The sequence below is a fragment of the Mauremys mutica genome, chromosome 6 (assembly GCF_020497125.1).
Source record: "Mauremys mutica isolate MM-2020 ecotype Southern chromosome 6, ASM2049712v1, whole genome shotgun sequence".
Lineage (NCBI taxonomy): Eukaryota > Metazoa > Chordata > Testudines > Geoemydidae > Mauremys > Mauremys mutica.
Genome location: NC_059077.1, coordinates 116,046,397 through 116,064,561, shown reverse-complemented (window position 1 = coordinate 116,064,561; position 18,165 = coordinate 116,046,397). Strand labels below are relative to the sequence as shown.

General features: G+C 46.3%; 1 protein-coding gene across 3 annotated transcripts in view; it reads left to right on the top strand.

The window, feature by feature from the left end:
* Window positions 1-18,165, top strand: part of PALM2AKAP2 (PALM2 and AKAP2 fusion) — a 253,860-nt gene that overhangs the window by 72,618 nt on the left and 163,077 nt on the right. For 2 of the 3 annotated variants that reach the window (XM_045020799.1, XM_045020800.1), the window contains one exon: window positions 2,184-2,266. In XM_045020799.1, the coding sequence (XP_044876734.1) occupies window positions 2,184-2,266 (83 nt within the window). Of the gene's footprint in view, window positions 1-2,183; window positions 2,267-16,350; window positions 16,448-18,165 lie in introns of those variants that run through there. The other variant, XM_045020801.1, reaches the window with a different exon arrangement.

Sequence of the window (18,165 nt, the reverse complement as noted above, 5' to 3'; positions counted from 1 at the left end):
GGCACTGGACTGTCCAGTGTTCTGTATTTTGGATAAGATATTTTTTTAATAAGGGCCTGATTCTCACTTCTACTAAGGGGCCTTCTAGGCACTGCTGAAGCAGTGTAAATGAAAATCGGGGAGAAGTCTTGACTATGGCATTTCTGACGAGGGTCCTAGTCCTGCTGTCCTGGCCAAATTGCAATAGAGCTAATTTGCATTCTGCCTATAAGAAGTGTCTCTTCAGCTTCATTTAGATCAACTAGTCTCCATTTCCTGCATTTAGCTGTTGGGTAGCATCTTGCACTATTAAACAGCTGCTGTGTTGTGCCCCAGAGGTGGCTGTATTGCACTGATGGCCAAAACTATTTTGTATATTTAAGGCGTCTGTTTTGCGGGGTATTTTCATTTTTTGGGATTTATTTTTGACAATTTAAATTTTTTATGCAGATGTAGAAAGACAATGGAGCAAAGTAAGCAAACCAACCTGATAGCTTTCTTTGATGGGGTAATGAGCCTTGTGGCTGGGGGAGGGAAGGGGAAAGTAGTAGAGATGGTATATCTTGACTTTACTAAAGCTTTTGATCCTGTTTCTCGGGACCTTCTCATAAACTAGGGAAATCCAACCTAGATGGAGCTGCTATAAGGTGGGTACATAACTGGTTGGAAAACGATTCCCAGAGCATAGTTATCAGTGCTTCACAGTCATGCTGGAAGGGCATAACGAGTGGGGTCCTTCAGGGATCAGTTCTGGGTCTGGTTCTGTTCAATATCTTCATCAATGATTTAGGTAGCAGCATAGTGAGTACACTTAAAGTTTGTGGATGATACCAAGCTGGGAGGGGTTGCAAGTGCTTTGGAGGATAGGATTAAAATTCAAAATGATCTGGACAAACTGGAGAAATGGTCTGAAGTAAATGAGATGAAATTCAATAAGGACAAATGCAAAATACTCCACTTTGTGTGCCATTGACTGTTCTTTTTACAAAATGGGAAATGACTGCCTAGGAACGAGTACTACAGAAAGTGATCTGGGGTTCGTAGTGGACCACAAGCTAAATATAAGTCAGTGTAATACTGTTGCTCCCCTCCAAAAAAGTGAACACCATTCTGGGATGTATTAGCAGGAGTTCTTGTAAGCAAGACATGAGAAGTAATTCTTCCGCTTTACTCCATGCTGATTAGGCCTCAGCTGGAGTACTGTGTCCAGTTCTGGGTGCCACATTTCAGGAAAGATGTGGACAAATTGGAGGAAGTCCAGAGAAGAGCAACAAAAATGATTAAAGGTCTAGAAAACAAAGCTATGAGGAAAGATTGGGGGTGGAGGGTTGTTTAGTCTGGAAAAGAGAAGACTGAGAGGGGACATAAGTTTTCAAGTACATAAAAGGTTGTTATAAGGAGAAGGGAGAATTGTTGCTCTTAACCTCTGAGGGTAGGACAAGAAGCAATGGGCTTAAATTGCAGCAAAGGAGGTTTAGGTTGGACATTAGGAAAAACTTCTTAACTGTCAGGGCGGTTAAGCACTGGAATAAATTGCCTAGGGAGGTTGTGGAATTGCCATCATTGAAGATTTTTAAGAGCAGGTTGGACAAACACCTGCCAGGAATGGTTTAGATAATACTTAGTCCTGCCATAAATGCAGGGGACTGGACTAGATGACTTCTCAAGGTCCCTTCCAGTCCTACGATTCTATGTCCAAAAATGGGAGGGAGATTGGGGGATTTTTGTGTATATACTATAATAAGTAATCTTTGTAATGTTTTCCAGTGTGTATTAACATAGTACTGTTTCAAACAGCACCATGTTAAAGCACACTAGAGACCCTTTAGTGCTCATCAGCAGGCTCTTCACAGATCAATAAATGTGCAACACCTTAGTGCACTTTATAAAACACGCCCCTGTTTGTTTTCTGTTGTGTAGACCCTTATTTCTGGTATCTTTCCTATGTTTTTTGGATAAACGCTGATTTCATGTTTTTGTATTAGGGATGGTTTTGTTGGTATTCAGCAGTTAGAACTTAAAACCAGAAGCCCTAATAATATTATAGTTTTATTGAGAATATCTTTACTTGTCCTTTACAAATATTCTCAATAAAACTAACAAAACATTGAGCCAACTGTAACCAGTCACTGAAACAAAGCAAGTACTGCAGCCAAACAAGACACATGTTTCAATAAGAATACTCTCCCTGACTTTGTTCGCAGGAGTGAAGGGAATGGCTGTGTTGCCTAAGGATGGAAGAGGATCGTGCTCATGTGAAAGCCCTGAAACAGCAGTGACTGGGATGGTAAGTTTATATTCACCCTGCACTTGTCAGCAAGTTATGGATTCACCTACAATTGGTTTCCATAGAGCATGAGACAGCCTACGTTGTCCACTGTGATGACAACCTATTCCTGCCAAGGAAAATTCTATCAGTAAGTTCCATGCTACTCAACTGGCCTCAGGTGGGTCCTTTCCTAGATATTGCAAGACCTGATGCAACAGTGAGATTTAGGAGGACTCAGGGGCGGCTCCAGGCCCCAGCATGCCAAGTGCGTGCTTGGGGCGGCATGCCGCGGGGGGTGCTCTGCCAGTTGCCGGGAGGGTGGCAGGTGGCTCCAGTGGACATCCCGCAGGCGTCCCTGCGGAGGGTCCGCTGGTCCCGTGGCTTCAGTGGACCCTCCGCAGGCACGTCTGCGGGAGGTCCACCGGAGCCGCAGGACCGGCGACCGGCAGAGCCCCCCCCCGCGGCATGCCGCCCTACTTGGGGCGGCGAAATGGCTAGAGCCGCCCCTGGGAGGACTGATTTTTATGATATGACTGAAATATTTGAATTCTAGCAGAGGTGACAGCAACACAGACTGGAACATTGAAAAACAGGCAACTCTTAACGTGTTCTCAAACAAGTGCCAGATCTGTTGCTGACCAGTAAAATGTTTTCAGCAGTTCATAGCAAAATTAGGCTTTTGCTTGCTTGCTTTGAATGAATCAATTTGAGGCCCCACCCCTCCTCCCCTACAGCCTACTGTCTTGTCGACCTTCCTCAGAGCTCTCTAGTCGTCTGGACCAGGTCTGTGGTCCCTAGTGTCACCAGCCCCTTTTAAGCACTGGAAAACAGCATGTGGAACAGCTCAGTAACGTAGGGAAGGAGTGTAGACAGACACCCACTTAGTCTCTGGACTCAGCTTGCAAGGTGCTGATGATTCTTTGAGATGTGTTGAGTACCCTCAGCTGTTGGAGAGGCATGGCCGGAAGTGGGTATATTCCTGGGCAGTTCTTTGTTCCTGCTGTGACTTCTAATATACGGTCTGGGCACATACAGTTGTGTTCAAAAATTCGAAGAAATAAGTAAAAGATGCAGGTGGGAAAAATAAAGGACTGAAGTTAATGGGAGTTGGAAGCAATAAGCACCTTGTAAAATAAGGACTTGTGTTCAAGGCCTATTGTTGTGAAACATTCATATCTTGGACCCTATGTGAACTAGAGTCTCTCAATTCCTGAGTTCCTGTGGCTTCAAGGAGGAACAGTAAAATCACTACAAATCTAAATGTTAGACACAATTTTGTGGAACCACAAAAGTGCTCCCCATATAAGGAAATGTACAGAAACACAGAAGAGTGAGAGCTAATCTTTCTCATTTTCTAAAACAAAATTTCACTTAAAATGATTTCATTCCTCCTCCCCCCCCCCCCCTCCCCGAAAGAAAAAGCTTAATGACATAGGCAGAGTTCTGTAATAGGAAGGCAGACTCAGTTATCAGTGTCACTATGTGAACAAAATTGGCAAAACGTTGTTACAGGAAACTGAATAATGAACAGTATAGCACACTTGCTGGCATGCCAATAAACCAAAATGGATCAGAGCGAGCTATCCCGAGCTGAAATGGTCACTCAAAAGTTGCTATCTTTAGCAGAGCTTCACATACGGCATGGTGAAATTTAAAGTTTATATTTTTGCAAAGATTAGACTGTAACTAGTTCTGTGCTAGAGTATGAAACAACCAGCCAGCATCTGCATCTCTAAGCTGCAATTTGCTGAGAGGGGCAAGCCCAGTCCTTTTGAATCCCTAACACAATTCTCCTTGCTGCTGTTGAACAATGAAATGACCAATGTAATACAGAAAAGCATGAATGGGCCCCATTTAGATCAGTCCAAAAAGCTGGATACAGATATAGCTAGAGCATTTTTAGATGATAACCATAGAGGTTAGTTGCTCAGCTGGTGTATATCAGCGTAGCTCCATTGATATCACTTGTTGATTTACACCAACTGGAGACCTGGCCCATAAAGTTCCTCTCGGCCTAACAAAACCGAGGATCGTAGGATCAAATTGTGCTCTAGGTTATGCACATTGCCACAGCCATTCAAGTCGATGGGACTTCTGTGTGGGTTAATAGAGCATAGAAATCTCACAGTAAAGATGATAAAGACCTGGTAGATCACCACATTCATTCCCTGCCAAGGACAAGGTAGAGGCCCCCCAATGGAGGATGTACAGCATCGGATATTAAACTGCTGCGCCTTGTGACTAAAATCAAGTGTAGTATCCATCTTCTTTGACCCAGTCAAAACATGGCCCTCGTGAACAGTTGCTACGTGTCGTGTCTTCAGGACCAGCCAGGCCCATGAGCCAAGACAAAGTTCAAGAAGACTCAATTTAAGAAAAAAAATCTTATTGCAAAACATTACTTTCTTGATCTGCTTGAATAACCTATTATACATGTGCAATGCTTCATTGATGGTGAGAATAACATATTCCCTGCTGTTTGAGACTCTCTTGTAGCTGTAGTTCAAAACGGAGGTTGTGGGTGGGTGGTGTAAACTGCAGCTGTTTTCTGTATTCTTTCACCCTCGTTACTACTTAATGGGAGAGAGCTGACATCTGCATATGCCATTCTGTTTGTCCTCTGCAATATCTGCTTTACAAGCAGTTGGGAGGCTCATTGTGGACAACCTGTAATTTCAATTGCAGATTTTTGTAGCAATGTCTGGTCCATAGGTAGATTGTAGGGAATCAGAGTTTCAGTTATAACTGATAATTCAATCCACAGGCTAGGATATCTTTCAAGAGACATGCATAAACCAGAGCAGGCAGTTCAGATTATCCCTTTAGCCCACCGTTTTGGCTGTGCTGCAGTGGGTGTCCTTGGAAGTACAGTATTTTCCAGGGACCACACCTCTGATCAGCAGTTCTGGAGTGGGTCAGTGACCATCTTAAGCTGTCTACACTCATGGCAGCGTGTAGTCAAACACTGCACCCCACCCTAGCACAGGTATAAATTGCAGTGTAGATAGTACTGCTCAGGCAAGCTGGATCAAGACAGGTCAGAACTTTAGGGTATGTACCCTACATGGTTCTCTCCGTGCCCAAGAAGTGCAATGTTCCATTTCAGGGAGCCTTTCTCAGCGGTAATGAAAAGCTCCTGGAGCTTCCAAAGCCTTCCCTCATCCCTGCCAGAGCCTTTCACTGCAGCATGTATGCTACATGCCGCCACAAGTGTAGACAAGGCATAATTTTGCAGCCCCATATTTTAATAAACCATTGAAAGGACCAAGCACACTCATGACATTGTATCTTGTACGGCCCCCTTTACCATCGTATGGGAGCCCCTTACAACACCGTGGTGAGGTAGGGAAGTGCTATTATCTTCATTTTGCAGGTGGGGAAATGAAAGTAATTGACTCATCCAAAGTCACACAGTGTCTCTACCAGAGCAGAGACCTGAACCCCCGGCTCCCAGGTCCTAGGCTTCTGTCCTAACCACTAGTCCGATTGCTTCTGCTTTGTTGCCAGAAGAGTTACTGAAGACCCAGGCCCTGAATCTTCATTCATGTTAACATACACCAATAGGAGATGAAAATTAGTCCCACAAACTCTGGAAAGTTTCATTCACGTCACTGGGCTGCTTCTACAACAAAACCAAAAGCCAGAGCACCAGCGTAAAGAGGCGGGAACTGACCCTTACACAGTGTCGCCTAAAACATCAAAGGTGACCAATGACTTCAGGTGCCTCAATATTTTGGATGCTCAGTTTGAGGCCTCTTAAAGGGGCCTAACTTCCAGGGAGGGATGCTCAGCCCTCAAAGAGTTAGGCACCCCAAATCCCTGATCATCTTTTAAAATTTGGACCTGCATGTGCGGTATAGAAACTTCCCCTCCTAATTGGCTTCAGATCTTGCAATCATTCCGGGCATGGAGGTCTGTTAAAATCCATGAGCATTCTGCATTAAAAAAATCCAAAGGCAGGGTATGGGTCAACTTCAGAGAGAAAATTAATCTATTTTAGGTAGCTAAAGCCATCCCCGGTTGACTCCTGCCCATTCAAATTCTTATTCTCCATAGGCCAAATTCTCCTCTGTTACACTGGTTGCAGCCACATTCATGCTAAAGTCAATGGGCCTGGAGTGATGAATTGGAGAGGAGAATCTGGCTCATTTATTGGATTGCTCAGAGGAATGCAAAACTAAGTATTCATTTACAGTTATGCCTTTTGCTAATTGCTCCTGAATAAGTACTGTGGCTGATATTGAGCAACACAGCATTGGTAGGGGAGCTGAAAGCAATGTGAGTTGTCGAAAGCTATTACAGCCATTACGTTTGACCTGTGGCGCTGTAATTTTATTTGTGCCTCAGCTTGGGAACTGTCAAAGGTAAGTAACAAAACTGTCATTTTGGTCTGTAAAATGTACTCACCTGGCTTCACACCCAAAGATAAATAACATTGCCTACTCAGAATGTATTCTAATGAGATAGCAAAATGCAAGAAGTGTTTGGTAGTGCAGAGCTGGATTTCCATATAGATTGCAGTCTGTTTTAATTAGCAGGTCTACAATTGGATACTAGTCCTGTTGTATCATTATAGTTACATTTTGCATGATTTCACTTATGATGAGCTGAAAATGCAGTGAATTTAAGATCTCCATCTTCTACTTAATTCGGTGAGAAGCTGTGTTTATCCAACAACGGCCTGATCCCAAGCCACCTGATACCAATGGGACTCTTTCCTTTGTATTTCAAGAAAAGAGCTGTTTGGTTTTCTTTACCAGTTGTTTTTATCATTGGAGAAGTGGGAAAAGAATTTATTTTCTGACTATATCAAGTTTCTTCAGAAGTACTAAAGCTCTGGGAAGACTTGGTTTCCTCACTTAACTATTCCAGTGTGATCGGTCTTGTTCTCTCTTCCATAGCCAATGCCATATCCTGTGCTTGTGACCATTGTTAGCATCATTGTGAGAGTGGGGACCATCTTGAATCTTCATAGTATATATCTTGGGTATGGGGAAGGCTAGATGTAGATGTCCTATTGATAGGGAAGAGAGCTTAGTTTATGAAGATTTGTATTCTAGTATGTAAAATTCAGGAGCTTTAGAGGTATTCGAGATTAGCAGCATGGAGCCAGAAAAGGTTAGTGATATGGCTTAGCACTTTAAAAAATGATATTAAGAGTCTTACTGTTCATCTTTAAAGACATAAATAACGTAGAATCAATTAACGTGTGCAACTGTCTTTCCTGTTATGGCCAAGGTCAGCAATGTTGATGAATCAGAATTGTCCTCTGGTTACAATAAGGATAAACATTCCATGATCAATGGATGATTTTTTACTAATAGCTTACAGACATGATATTGCAAATATTTAAAACTGAGGGTTTTGAGAGCTTGCAACCCTAAGTCTTTATTTCAGTGCTGGTGGAGGTAAATGGAGGAATTCCCTTGGATATGAAAGGTTTTGAAGTCCCTAATTTCTCAAAGCTAATAGAATATATACAATTTGTAGGATAAGCACTTCTCTTCAGTGTGGCGAAGCCAGCTCCTGCAACAGCACAGGCTCCATTACCCTCTGTCTGAGCCATGTAAAGGTGAGCAATGCCTCTACACAGGCAGGAATCTGAGCTCATCTACCTCAAATGTTGTCTGAATGGTCTATTATGCAGCCACATGTACATTATTTTAAAGGCCTACCTCCAACTTCTGTCTGTCTCCTTCTCCTCTGGCCCTCCGGCCTGTTGGGGTGTCTCAGGGTTTTCTCTTTGACTATCTCCTTTCCTCTCTGCACTCTATCCTTGGCCAGCTTCATCTGGTCACACTACTTCAGCTATTGCCTATCACCCCTATATTAATGAATTCTTGATCTAGCGCTTCACCCCATATTCTTCCCTTTCATTCAGCCTCATTTCCCCTTGCCTCTGTCTTCCTAGATGCCCTACCACCATGCCAAAATTAAAATGGCACAAAATAAACTCCTCCTCCCCCCCCCCATCCTATGTCACACCTGTATTTATTTCTCCTTTTCTCCTTTCTGTCATTGCTGTTGACTTGATAACCTCCCTGTTCCTCAGCCTAGCCATTGTCTTAACTTAATAAATGCACTCTCCTTCTCATCCCACATTCTGGCATTAAATCCTGCCAGTTTTTCTGCTACACCTCTTCCAAAATCCACCTGTTCCTCCCCATTTTGATCACTGAGGAGGACTTTCTCACCTTGACTACTGCAACCTCCTCTCAAATCTTTTGTGCTACTCTAATCACATCCCAACTCTTCAAAACCTCTAAGTAGCTTCCCCTCACTTTTTACACCAAATAGAGGCAATAGCTTATGCTTCAAGTCAATTGAAGTTTGTTAGTTCCTACAAGCCCCTCATTTCATTTCCTGTAATTTTCCCTACTTGATCCTGCCAAAGCTCCATAACTGCCCCTTTCAATTATATCTGTGACCTGTATCTTCCCTCAGGGTGACCCTTAATCTTGGAACCACCATCTTAGTCCAGTCAATAACTCAACTCTCATTATTTATACTGAGAGCACATAACAGTCCCAATTAGGGATCAGTGCCTCATTGTATTAAGTGCTGTAAATACACATCATAACAAGACCGTCTCTGCCCCCATAGAAATTGCAATCTAAGTAGAGTTGTATTTGTGTTGGTACCAGGGTTAGAGATACAAGGTGGGTGTGGTAATCTTCTATATACAGAATATGCTCTGAGGCAGTCCAAGATGCAATGTCACACTCAAAACAGTCTTCACTAAACAAGGACGCTTCCTCAAAAAAGCAGATCACATATGGAATGAGACACCCAAATGCTCTCAGAGAACCTGCTTTAAGGAAAAAAGACCCCACACCTCAAATTGTCACTGGAATTCATAGAGGATCTCATTAAACAATTACAACCCATACAGGATGGTGATCCCATCCAGACAGAAATCTTTCCCAAATCTATCTCTCTCTTCAAACGCCTCTTCCCTCCCATCCCAACCTCATGAATGGTGTCTTGCAACATGTTAAGCAAATTTAATTAACAGTCTCTTCCACTTTGTATTTAGCTGTGACACTCTGGGCTTGTCTACACTTAAAATTCTGCTGTAGCACTTTTTAGTATAGTAGACACTGCCTCCATCTCCAGGAGGGGTTCTTCCATCCACATAGTTAATCCACCTTCAGAGGCGGCAGCTAGATGAATAGAAGATTTCTTCCATTGACCTAGTACTATCTGCACCGTTGGGGTTAGGTCACCTTAACTACACCAAGGGTTGTGTGTGGATTTTTTCACACCTCTGAGCGCTGTAGCTGGACCAACCTAACTTGTCCGTGTACAACAGGCCTTAGGGTATCTACCTTTCCCACACCTGAAGAAGAGCTCTGTGTAAGCTAACAACCTTTTCTCTCACTAACCGCAGCTGGTCCAATAAAATATTTTACCTCACCCATTTGTCAGGCTAAGACTCTCATCTTTCAAGTCTCTCTCATTTATAACCATTTGCTTTAAATGTGTCTCTAATCCATCATTCTCTTCCCCTTCTACAAGAGTTTATGATAATGGTAATAAACTGCTTTTGTTTTGCCTGCAGTAGTAGGGGTTGGTGACTGTGATTATACTCCAGCACTTTCAAATATCAAAAACCCTGAGGGGACTGGATGCGTGTGGTGGGGGGAGGGGAGGGAAGGAGGGAAAAAACAACCACCCCCAGCATTTCCTTGCTGGGAAGTACAAGCAGGCTCCAGAAGCTGCCTTTGCACCATAAAGCCTAACGCACTTTGGCTGCTCCAGGACAACATTGCTTTATCCCCTGTAGACAACTTTATATTACATCTTTTCTTCTCTCTCTCCTCCCCTCCCCCGCCCTGCCCAGTGATTACAGTGACTGAAATCCACCATCTCTGTTTCAATAGGGACTTGAGCCACTGAAGTCAATGGAAAGACTTCCATTGGGCTTTGAATAAGCTCCTCTGTCCACAAACTATTGACACTTATTGTAACAATATATTTTATATAGTGTAGAGAAGCTACTGAACTTTTCTCTTAAAAATGTTTTTTAAAATCTCTTGTGAGCTGATTAGACAGAGGAACAATGTGTGATAGCACAGAACTGGCGAAATATTGACGTTTGTGAATACCTTGCCCACGTTGGAGAGGTGGTGTGCGTTTTGTAATACGTGGCAGTATGGTGTGAGATGCTGTTGTGCTTATAGTGCTATCTAGGTAGGTGGTAACTCAAAACTCTACCACAAATTCACTTCTTCCCACAGAGAGCTTGCAGACTAGTTTAGGCATGTATGCTACATGGGACTGGGGAGAGAAGATGGTGACATCTCAGTGACATCAGCATAGGATGGGCTCTTGCAAGAAGCAGGCTTGGAAGGATGGAGGGAGGTGGTTGTTGGCTGAAGGGGAAATTGCTGGTTCTCGGGGACAGGAATGGCATAAAAGATACAAAGTCAACACTGGAGGAAGGAAACCTAGAGCGACAGAGAGGCGTAGAAGAAGTCAGAGCATAGGCTGGAGTGGAATTGTGCAGAGATTTACATAACTTTTATTGCCATGGATGTGTGATGACTGCACTACCCAAAATTGGGAATTGCCATGAGTGAGGTATGCAATTGTTCCTAAACAAGGTGCAGTAAAACTCGTATCATGCCACGTCGTGTGTTAGATTTCTTGGGGTGGGTTGGTTGGCTGGCTTATTTGTTCTAGAGGCAGAGGGAAGCTGAGGGCTGAATGGTGGGACTGCCTTCTGGAAAAAATGATTTCATGTTGATGTCAAGTGCAGAATAAAGTAACTTCATTCTGGTGGATCCCACTATGAATAGTTATCCACTCTGGGTCTGTTAACTATAGCATGTGGATGTGTAAAGATTAGGTTTGTAACTTGATGGTTGATGGGTTCACTACCCCCCCAACACTGAAGTCAATGGGACCACTTGTACCTGGCTGCATGATCAGGCTTTGTGATGCACAAACATGCAGTAAGATGGATATGTTTCAGAGTAGCAGCCATGTTAGTCTGTATCCGCAAAAAGAACAGAAGTTCTTGTGGCACCTTAGAGACTAACAAATTTATTTGAGCATAAGCTTTCGTGGGCTACAGCCCACTTCTTCAGATGCATAGAATGGAACATATATTGAGGATAGATAGATATATACACACATACAGAGAGCATGAAAAGGTGGGAGTTGTAATTCCTTCAGGGCAGGGACTGTCTTTTATATCTCAATAGACAAGAAGAGAGAGTGACTTTCCTTAAGTCATGTAGTAGGTTAATGACAGAGCCAGGAATAGGGCTCCTGCCTCCCACATCTGTTCTGTATCCATCAGACCATAATGCTTCTCTGTAATATTGAGCAGTCTACACTTGTGTTGAATATAAAGCACTTCTGAATGTGACCTCCAGATTTCTCACAGCACTTATGCTAACTAACTGACTGGATCACTGAATTCATTGGGCTCTTAGGGAATGCACAGAGAACACGCAGGAGTTCCATTTTCCTTTCATATCCATAGCACTGCAAAACTGTGTTCCTTCACTCAAATTATCACCATATCAGTCTGAGCTTGTGGGCAGGGGGGGAGATTCTAATTGCCAACTTTCTGGTAGCTAATTTAAGACTTTTAATCTGCATTACAAGAAAAACCTGTTCCTCCTCTTCATGAAAATTGAGGATGGAGACGAACAGATAAGGCATCACATTTCATTGCCACGTTTCCTTTCCTTTTGTAATGGGAGAAGACATGAGAAAAGAGGTCCCTGCTCCTTACTGAGAAGTAAACTGAGACTCAACGCCCCATCATTGCAACAGCTCACTCTAGCTACTCGATCACAGTCAAGGATGCAGCAGCCTTTGTGGGTGTGGTGTGCACCCTCTCCCATGTAGGTCTCTGACATCCACTCCTCCCCAGACCTGACTGGAAATGCACTCTTGCACTAGGGCACTTCCCTGGATACTATGAAGACTGCAGAACAGTGCTGCCCCGCACACTCGTCCAAAGCATACAGGGCCTTCCATGACCACATGAGTCATAAATAGGGCATTTTCCCATCCTTGGGTATTCAGCCCAATACTGGGCCCTACAATAGTTGTACTGAAAGAATTTCTTCCTTTGGGATGTTCCCAACATATTCCCCAGTTTAAGGGTATGCCTGCCTGCCCGCCCAGCAGAATTGTTCAAAACTGAAGGTACAGTCTTGGTGTAATCATTGTACATGTGAACAAAATGTGTTTCACTGAAACTAGACACGGTGGAGTCACTAAATGTTTCCATTGTTACTGAAGGGAGGGCTCAGAGTCATGTCAAGATTTCAATCTTGCGGCATGGCAGTGTGGGCCACTAACTGCCAGGATGGAGGAGGGATATCACTTCTGCTTTGCCTAGGGTGACCAGATGAGATGAAGAAAATATTGGGACACATTGTGGGGGGGGGGGGGGGAAGGGATCTGCTGGTGGAGAGAAAAAAAAAAAAGCGGAGTTGCTGGTGGAGCAAAATATGGGGAACAAGTTGCATCCTGACCAAAGATTGGTCGGGACACGGAACAACCACCCAAATATTGGGATGGTCCTGATTTTATCGGGACGTCTGATCACCCTAGCTTTGCCCCTTTCTCACTTCCTTTGCCATTCCTTCCTCTGTCCTTCGCCCTGCCCAAGTCGAGGAAATCATTGTTACTAAGTCAGTAAATGTTCCAGTTCTGTTTCTACCAGTGGCTGAGGCCACAGCTGACGACAGGTACATTATGACCTAGATCAGCTGATGTGGCAGAGAGAAAGTGAGTAGAAGTAAGCACTGTTATGTGTTTAAAAGGAAGCCCTTTCTTCTCATAGAATTAATGGAGGTTTTGTAGCTGTAGTTCCCATTGACTTAGGATGTCCAAGATCTACTGTGATCTGATTTCCCTAAGAGCAGAGATGACCCAGGCCTGCCTATAGTATGTATGTGCCCATTCGTGGAGGCAGAGATGGCAGCTGGCTTCAGCAGTGTTACTATGCATGCTCAGTCTATGCCAAGCAGCATATCTGGGGGGCGGGGGAGAGCATCTGATCCCACATGTTGCCCCCCACGTATCACCTCTGCCTGAGCGTGTGATGTTATTGAAAATGGGCTAAATCCTAGTCCTTACTCAGGGCTGAATCATCCCTTCTGTGGGAAAAGCTGCAAAAAGCCAGGCTACTTTTAATTTGGGGCACTTCTATGGGAGTATCATGTCAGAAGCAAAATGGGATTTTCCCATCCCTATACATTGGGCAGGTAGGCATGATTTGCTGATATCCCAATATCCATAAGAAAATCCTCCATGTTTGGAGACCTCCGCAGAGGATGCGCTTCCAGGGCATTCAGGCAGATGCTCCATAGGACTGCCCCAGCCTCTCTCTCGCCAAGTGCAGGATGGGGGGTCTCAAGATCCCTTTCCAAAAGCATACAGGAATGAGAAAAGCCAATGTTTCTTGCAAATCAGCATTATCTGGGCCTGTAAAATGCCCACTGATTTAAGGGAGAACAATAATAGGGATAGTGCTACATCTCTTCCGAAACCCTGAAGGCCCAAAAGTAGGCATGAGGCTTCTGTGGAAAAAAAAAGTCACTTAAGAAAAAAAATCTGCCCTGCCTGACCACTGGACTAATTTTGCAGACATTATATATTCTTCTTACCTTCCAAGGCACTTTTGGGACAATGTGCATTGATGTCCTCATTCACTTGTCAGGCAAAATTCTCATTTGCCTTCCAAGAAAAAGTTAGAATTGGTTACAATCTGGCAAAGAGTCATCTCTTCTTCTTCCTGCCTTTAGCGTCAGCTACAGCAGTTATCTGAATCTCTGCAAGCAAGGCGTATAATATTAACAAAATGCATCTTTAAAACCAACATTTTAAGACATCATTTTCTTCCGCTGTTGTAACTGTTAAAAATGCAAATTAAAAACAATAGGCAGAACTCATTTGAAATATGCGTGCTGAAATATCACTTGATTTCCTCTGTGGTGTATTATCTGTGCCCTGCTTCATTAATACTAATTAAATGCTTCCCTGCTGTAAGGAGTAAAATATCAAAACAGCATCAGGGTTACTTGCTATATTGCTTCTGCTAATAAAACAAAACTCCATGTTGCACTTGTACAATTTAATCTAATTCAGTACTGGGGCAGTAAAATGGGGGTGGGCTGGGGTGGGGTGCTGTACTGAAGATTCAGAAATATCTGTTAATCTCTTTGGAGTTGCAGCATCTTCAGCTCTTATAAAGGTCACACTTTTCTTTTGAGTTCTTTTTATTCACCTTCTGCTTTCCAAGCCTTTAGGGCACACTTGCATCATGTTGTCAAGCTTTTCTCTCCAACCGCAAGGATTAGCAACTTACTACTTTACTTGGTGTTTTTTTTTTATGAAAGCTGAGATTCTATGATCCCAACAGCTGCAGTGTTAAGAAAAACACCAAATCTTTGTAATATAGTCATGACAGTTGGCAACATCTGATGTTTCTCTTCTATCTTCCTCCAACATCATCTTTGTCCGTGATCCTCATGTGCCTACGCACGTCATAACTTGGCCTGCACAGCTATACAAGGGAGTAAGGGAGGGTAAGACCTCCTCTTATAAACCTGTGTGAGCTGTCCAGACCTTTGATCCAGGCAGAAAGGAGTAGGCAGGGACTGTGTGCCCGCTTGCTTCCTGCTGCAATCAGGTGAGCAGAGAGGGGAACAGGCTTGGTTCTATCTGTCTCATTCACTACCAGCACAGGTGGATGGGGGTGGGAGAGGGGAGAGATGTAATTTACTGCTGGGTCATTCACAACTTCCCACTCTGCAGTTCCTCCCCACAGCAAGAAGAAAGCAGGGGAGGAACTGCTACTTTGAGGGATGTATGAGTCAAGGTGCCTTCAGGAGTGGTGCAGTTCGACTACTGCTTCCTCAGGTCTAGGCCTACAGGATCAATCTCGCCCACGATGTATTCTCATACTGCAATTTAGTATATTTAGTATTAGTACCTAAGAGCTTCAGCCCTAGAGGAGCACCCCCCTACGCTAGGCACGGTACAAATGCAGAACAAAAAGCTGGTCCGTGTCCCAAAGAAAACTAAGGGTCGGTCTGTGCTGCAAGCACAGGGTGTGATTAGGGTGCTCTTTGGGGCAGTGTGTGATTGCAGCATGAGTAACCACTCCCAGATCGCTCCATTGGGTTGGGACAGGGAGCAGGGAAGTTGCAGTAGTGTGCACTTGTCTGGACTAGACCTGTGAGTATATTCATATGGGGGGTACAGCGGAGCCATATCCTAATTATAAAACAAGGGCCAAGAGCTGGATGCAGACAGAGGGGGGAGCACCGTTCACTGCGGCAAAGATCTTGTCTCATCAGGACTCCAGGGTAGGATTTAGGTTTAAATCGCATCTAACAGCTTCATGGACTTTCTTCCATCCTCCAGCAGCCCTGGCCTGAGACTTCCCAGCCACGGGGGCATGGATTTGCCTTCTCCCCTTGAGCGCCAGCATTGAGTGGCAACCCTGACCTTTGCCCAGGCATCGCCCCCTTAGGGTGACCAGATGTCCTGATTGTACAGGTATCAGAGGGGGAGCCGTGTTAGTCTGGTTCTGTAGAAGCAGCAAAGAATCCTGTGGCACCTTATAGACTAACAGTCTGTTAGTCTATAAGGTGCCACAGGATTCTTTGCTGATTTTACAGGGACAGTCCCGATTTCTGGGTCTCTTTCTTATATAGGCTCCTATTACCCCCCACCCCCATCCTGATTTTTCACATTTGCTGTCTGGTCACCCCCCCCCCCCCCCATCGCCACCAGGACTAGCAGCCAGGAGGCCCCGCTTGCCCGGGTTCTGGCCACTCGTCCCAGCCTCAGGCCCAGCCCTGCCCCCCCTCCCCCCCCCCAGGGGTCGGCGGGGCTAGTGGCCAGCAGGCTGCTGTAACCGGAGCCGGGTAGCGTCGCCTCAGCCCGGCTGCTGCGTGCTCGGGCGGCAGAGCCCGCGCTCCGCTCCGCTCCCCTCCCCTCCGCCCCGGCGAGGCTGCTGGCTGGGCAGCCGCGGAGGAGGGACCGGGGGGAGGCGGCGGCGGCGGGTGAGCGGCCGCGGGGGCAGGGAAGGAGGGACGCGCCCACCCCCGGCGCGCAGGGGGCTGCCGCAGTTCGCTGAAGGGCTTCCCGGAGCCGGAGCGCCGCTGGAGCCGCGGGGCTGGAGCCGGAGCCTCCGGGGGCACCTCTGGCGCTGCAGCCCGGGTAAGTCGCCCTCCCCCGGGTGCGCGCGCGGGGGGCGGGCGCGAGGTGCCCCAGGGTGGGAGCTGGGCTGGGCCCCGGGGGGCCGCTGCAGCCCGCAGCCCCACGCACGCGGGGAGGGGTGGCGGGGCGCGGGACTCCGTGCCGCGGGGGGGCATTGCAAGCCGGGCCTTGGGGGGCGGCCGCTGTGGCGGGGTGCTGGTGGCGGGGAGGGGGCGCGGGCTGGATATTGGGGGGCTTGGGGGGAGGGGTTGTGCTCCGGGGTTCATGAGCAGCGCAGGGGCCGTCTTGGCGGGGGCAATAAACAGCGCCGGGCTTTGGGGTGCAAAGATTGCGCGGCTTAAGCGAGGGGAAGTTCCGCGGGCTGCATTTGGCTGTGACCTCCAGCTCTGCCTGGAAGGGGAAAGGGGGGTGGTGCGAGTGGGGCTGGGCTGGAGGAAGGCAGGCAGGCACCCTTGGGGGCTGTGTTTCCCCGCCGCTGGGGGGAAGCTGGCTCGGTTTGGGCTGGAGGGGAAGGTTCTGTTTAGGGGCAGTTTTTGTGGGCTCGGCTCGGCCATAGGAGGGCGCTCGCTGAGTGGCGATGGAGGGCCGGGGGCAGTTGCGAGGAGGAGTCCGGTGGGGGGCTTCCCGGGGGAGCAGAGCTGGGAGGCAGGGGGCCAGGGGCACGGCTCGATGCGGTGGAGAGAGGGGAGCCGCCAGTGGCTGAACCCTCCCTGTGTGCGGAATGTCAAACGCTCCCTGCTATTAATCTGCACCAGCGCATTTCGCTGCTGCGGCGGCGGGCACTCACCAGCCAGCTCTTTTTATTAGTGTTTTAAAGGGCTGGAGGGTGTAGCCCGTGGGGGAGGTTAGCTAATGAAATCCATGCAGCAAGGATCCCGTGCAGTTCACTCCTACGGCTACAGCACAGCGCCTTCCCACTGGGGGCCCCCCCGGTAGTTCCTCCTTTCAAGTCCCCGCACAGCCTCTGCATGCTCAGTACCGGCGTTTGCAAGGAGCGGATCCCGCTCTGTTCTCTGGGAAGCTGCAAATCCCAGTTCAGTTCGCCTCCCTTTTTCAGCGCCGAGCTAGCAGGACCCCTTCAATCTTTGCTCCGCGCCCCGGCTTCCTTTGAACTTCCGAAAAGCCTTAAATGGAAATCCGTGGGAATTCTTAGCAGTCCTCCTCCACGAAAGACCAGGGGGCTCTTGGGAACAGATGAATAATATTTGCACATGCAGGTACAAAGGTGACTGGGAGGCAATGAGTTAATTATCGGATGGGAAATCTCGGTAGCACCCATGATAATTTGGGAGCTTTTCGAATTAGGTTATTTCTCTCAAGTGTTCCAAACTATCTTTATCTGCTTGGCAAATTATGCCGTCCCTGGGTCATTGTGAAATAACACAGCACACTTGTTGCAGATTTGAAATGTTGAGGGTTTAATTGAACACCACTGTAATGTAGACTTCCCCCACTACTTCATCCCCCATTTGTGTGGCCCTTTTGAAGGTTATTCCGATGTCTGTGTAGGAGGGTTAAGAGCCGCTGTGTATGAGCAACCACTTGAGTTACTTAATGGAATTAATCAGTGGCCAGAATGAGCAGTAGCAGCGTAAAGCCTTGTTGGGTTTCAGCCATAATCACTTATCAACCGCAGAAAATGTATGTTAAGGCAGTAACTTGTTTGAATGAATTCCCTGAGTCTGCTAGTGAAAGGGAAGTGTTTTTATTTTGAGACG